At 46.8% G+C, this 4,493-nt stretch overlaps 1 protein-coding gene across 1 annotated transcript in view; it reads right to left on the reverse strand.

Annotated features, from left to right (window-relative positions):
- Nucleotides 1-4,493, reverse strand: part of dpysl3 (dihydropyrimidinase like 3) — a 47,609-nt gene that overhangs the window by 1,186 nt on the left and 41,930 nt on the right. Inside the window, 1 exon segment of the mRNA XM_070434318.1 lies at nucleotides 748-904. Coding sequence (XP_070290419.1) covers nucleotides 748-904 — 157 coding nt within the window.

Here is a 4,493-nt window from a genome sequence, read left to right on the forward strand (position 1 = left end):
TCTCTCCTCTCTCTCTCTCATCTCTGCTCTCTACTCTCCTCTCTCTCTCTCTCTCTCTCTCTCTCTCTCTCTCTCTCTGCTCTCTTCTCTGTCTCTCTCTCGCCTGTCCTCTCTCTCGCTGTCTCCTCTCTCGCTGTCCTGCTATTGGTTATGTGAACGAACTTTAGACACATCAATTATCATCAGCCTCATTGTACCCGCTCATTAGATGAGCTTCATTAAACAGACAACAACTACGAAAGTGAGATGCCAGATGTCTGGGCGGAAATCTTAGAACATACTGTAGTTGAATTAAGATGCATACAGAGAGAGGGAGAGAGAGAGAGAACCAAGACAAAGCTGCATCAAGCTGAAATGAATTAAATCAACCAATGTAAAAAAAACTTTTTTCTTTTTAAGATAACAAAAAGACTTGAGAAACATATAGAGCACTGTCTGGAAGTACCAAGATGGCTGGAGGACAAATGTCTTGTGCTGTGTGCATTTATTACCTCAAACAAATCATGAAGGCAGAAAATTTGATTATGGTAAAATGTCAGATTTCACCCGAAGGCTATTCCGCAGACAAACGGCAAAGTCGACCATGGCAGCATATCAAGCGTGAATTGCATTGTAATGTGTCATTGTTGACTGTTGTTGAGTGTGTGTGTGTGTCAGGTTCCTGGCACTTCCTATGACAACCAGGGATGGGAAAGCGGATGGGTAAATGAAAAGGTAGCTGAAGCTCACCACGCTGTGCAGGGTTACCTGCTAAGCTAAAGCCGGAGTGGTGCAGGTTCCTCACAGGCTGCTTGGTGGGGGAGGTACGGGCAGACGCTGAGGGGGTACCACCACGAGACATGGGCGAGAAGTCAGACACAGGACCGTCATACATGCCCCTGGGCACTGCCCGCAGGACTGCCAACTGAGAGAGAGGGAGACAGGGGTGATAAAGGGAGAGAGAAGGAGAAATATGGAGAAAGAGAGAAAAGAGAAAGATGATCATTTCTGTTGGTAACTTTATAACAGTTCTCCATGACAATGCTTGTTTAGAATTAGATTCATGGGGTTGTTTGTAGAATGCTTTGTGCCAATGCATATTTCACCCAGTGTTWTCCTAAGGAAAGCACTTCCAGATTTACTGACAGACTCAGTTCTTATTGGACATGCTGTCCTAGGGTCATGTGACTAAGGAATCCCTGGAAGCTGAGCTAGGAGCATCAGAAAAGACTTACTGCCACCAAGATCAACATTGCATTAATACATAGGTCTCACCAAAGAAACATCTCTATAGTCTGGGCAAAAAGAGAATGATGGCAGAATGGGAGGGTAGCCGTTTCAAGTTGAACACAACTCATTTAATATAACCCACTTGTGTTGAAATATCCACTTAAAATAGCACACTGTTGTTGCTGTTGAGTATCCACCAAACACCAGCAATATGAGCAACCCCATGAACACATCATATCCCTTCAAAACCATTGTTATAACCAKACACATGGCTACAACAGGCACTCCCTGGCAGTCAGTTGTTACAGTATGTAACCTACAGCCAACAGCCGACGCCCCTGACATGAATCCTCAAGTCTGACATAACACTTRTCTCCCACACATCCCACATTACAGGTATGTAATGTACATTGAGATTGATGGTACATCTGATGATGCGTGGCATGGGCTGAGCCACAGCAGTGTGCATTAGTGTAAAGCTAAGCTGTCTTTAATGGAAAGCTGCGGTGACATCTTCCATGTTTGTGGGTGCTGAATGGCTCATCTCAGCTCTGCATCAGATTASAGCTGATTAATCCCTGACCACTGAGAAAACACTTCTAGATGTACCCAACTCACTGACCTTCTATTATTTTGTATTATTTGTTTTGTCATTTAGCAGATGCTCTTATCCAGAGCGACTTACAGAAGCAATTAAGGTTAAGTGCCTTGCTCAAGGGCACATTGAAAGATTTTTCACCTAGTCGGCTCAAGGAATCGAACGAGCAACGTTACGGGCCCAACGCTCGTAACTGCTAGGCTTACCTTCCGCCTCACAGACCTCACAGTCCTTGGCTCAGTGTCACATACTAACGCTGTCCGTGACAAAACCATCCATATAAAACTTATTCTAAGACAGAACTGAAGCGTTAGGAATACAGTATGTTCATTGGAAATACTTTCATATTGTTAAATAATTGTATAAAAGGGAGACAGTTACTCAGAGTCCAGAGAGTGCTTTTTGGTGACAAGCCGAATTTCTTCAGCCTCCTGAGGTTGAAGAGGCGCTGTTGCTGCGCCTTCTTCACAACGCTGTTCTGTGTGGGGTGGACCAATTCAGTTTGTCCGTGGATGTGTACACCGAGGAACTTTAAAACTTTCCACCTTCTCCACTACATGACCCGTCGATGTGGATAGGGGGGTGGGCTCCCTCTGCTGTTCCTGAAGTCCACAATCATCTCCTTTGTTTTGTTGACGTTGAGTGTGAAGGTTTATTTTCCTGACAACCACACTCCGAGGGCCCCACACTCCTCCCTGTAGGGCCGTCTCGTCGTTGTTGGGTAATCAAGCCTACCACTGTAGTGTCATCCGCAAACTTGATGATTGAGTTGGAGGCGTGCATGCCACGCAGTCGTGGGTGAACAGGGAGTACAGAGAGGGCTCAGAACGCACCCTTGTGGGGCCCAGTGTTGAGGATCAGCGGGGTGGGGATGTTGTTACCTACCCTCACCACCTGGGGGCGGCCGTCAGGAAGTCCAGGACCCAGTTGCAGCAGGGCGGGGTCGAGACCCAGGGTCTCGAGCTTGATGACGAGTTTGGAGGGTACTATGGTGTAAATGCTGAGCTGTAATCGATGAACAGCATTCCTCACATGGGTATTCCTCTTGTCCAGATGGGTTAGGGCAGTGTGCAGTGTGGTTGCCGATTGCGTCGTCTGTGGACCTATTGGGTCGGTAAGCAATTGGAGTGGGTCTAGGGTGTCGGTAGGGTGGAGGTGATATGGTCCTTGACTAGTCTCTCAAGCACTTCATGATGACGGAAAGTGAGTGCTACGGGGCGGTAGTCGTTTAGCTCAGTTACCTTAGCTTTCTTGGGAACAGAAACAATGGTGGCCCTCTTGAAGCATGTGGGAACAGCAACTGGGATAGGGATTGATTGAATATGTCCGTAAACACACCAAGCCAGCTGCTCTGAGGACGCGCTGGGAATGCCGTCTGGGCCTGCAGCCTTGCGAGGGTTAACACTTTTAAATGTTTTACTCACCTCGGCCGCAGTGAAGGAGAGCCCGCAGGTTTTGGTAGGGGGCCGTGTCAGTTGCACTGTATTTGTCCTCAAAGCGGGCAAAAAAGTTGTTAAGGCCTGTCCTGGGAGCAAGACATCCTGGTCCGCGACGGGGTGGTTTTCTTTTTGTAATCCGTGATTGACTTAGAACCCTGCACTACCTCTTGTGTTCTGAGCTGTTGAATTGCGACTCGATTTTGTCTCTGTACTGGGACTTAGCCTGTTTGATTGCCTTGCGGAGAGAATAGCTACACTGTTTGTATTCGGGTCATGCTTCCGGTCACCTTGCCCTGGTTAAAAGCAGTGGTTCGCGCTTTCAGTTCACGCGAATGCTGCCGTCAATCCACGGTTTCTGGTTTGGGAATGTTTTAAATCGTTGCTGTGGGTACGACATCAGTCAATGCACTTCCTAAGAACTCGCTCACCGAATCAGCTATTCGTGCAATATTGTTGTTGGACGCAGTGCGGAACATATTCCAATCCGCGTGATCGAAGCAGTCTTAAGCGTGGATTCAGATTGGTCGGACCAGCGTTGAACAGACCTGAGCGCGGGAGCTTGTTGTTTTAGTTTCTGTTTGTAGGCTGGAATCAACAAAATGGAGTCGTGGTCAGCTTTTTCCGAAAGGGGGGCGGGGGAGGGCCTTATATGCGTCGCGGAAATTAGTATATTGATCTAGGGTTTTTTCTAGCCCTGGTAGCACAATCGATATGCTGATAGAATTTAGGGAGTTTTTGTTTTTAGATTAGCCTTGTTAAAATCCCCAGCTACGATGAATGCAGCCTCAGGGTGTGTGGTTTCCAGTTTACAAAGAGTCAGATAAAGTTCGTTCAGGCCATCGATGTGTCTGCTTGGGGGGAATATATACGGCTGTGATTATACTGTCACATACTAACGCTGTCCGTGACAAAACCATCCATATAAAACTTATTCTAAGACAGAACTGAAGCGTTAGGAATACAGTATGTTCATTGGAAATACTTTCATATTGTTAAATAATTGTATAAAAGGGAGACAGTTACTCAGAGTTCCAGAGACAGTTACTCAGAGTCCAGAGACAGTTACTCAGAGTCCAGAGACAGTTACTCAGAGTCCAGAGACAGTTACTCAGGTCCAGAGACAGTTACTCAGAGTCCAGAGACAGTTACTCAGAGTCCAGAGACAGTTACTCAGAGTCCAGAGACAGTTACTCAGAGTCCAGAGACAGACTTACTCAGACGTTGACTAGACAGTAAGGAGAGGAGAG

Source organism: Salvelinus sp. IW2-2015, linkage group LG23, assembly GCF_002910315.2.
Source record: "Salvelinus sp. IW2-2015 linkage group LG23, ASM291031v2, whole genome shotgun sequence".
NCBI lineage: Eukaryota > Metazoa > Chordata > Actinopteri > Salmoniformes > Salmonidae > Salvelinus > Salvelinus sp. IW2-2015.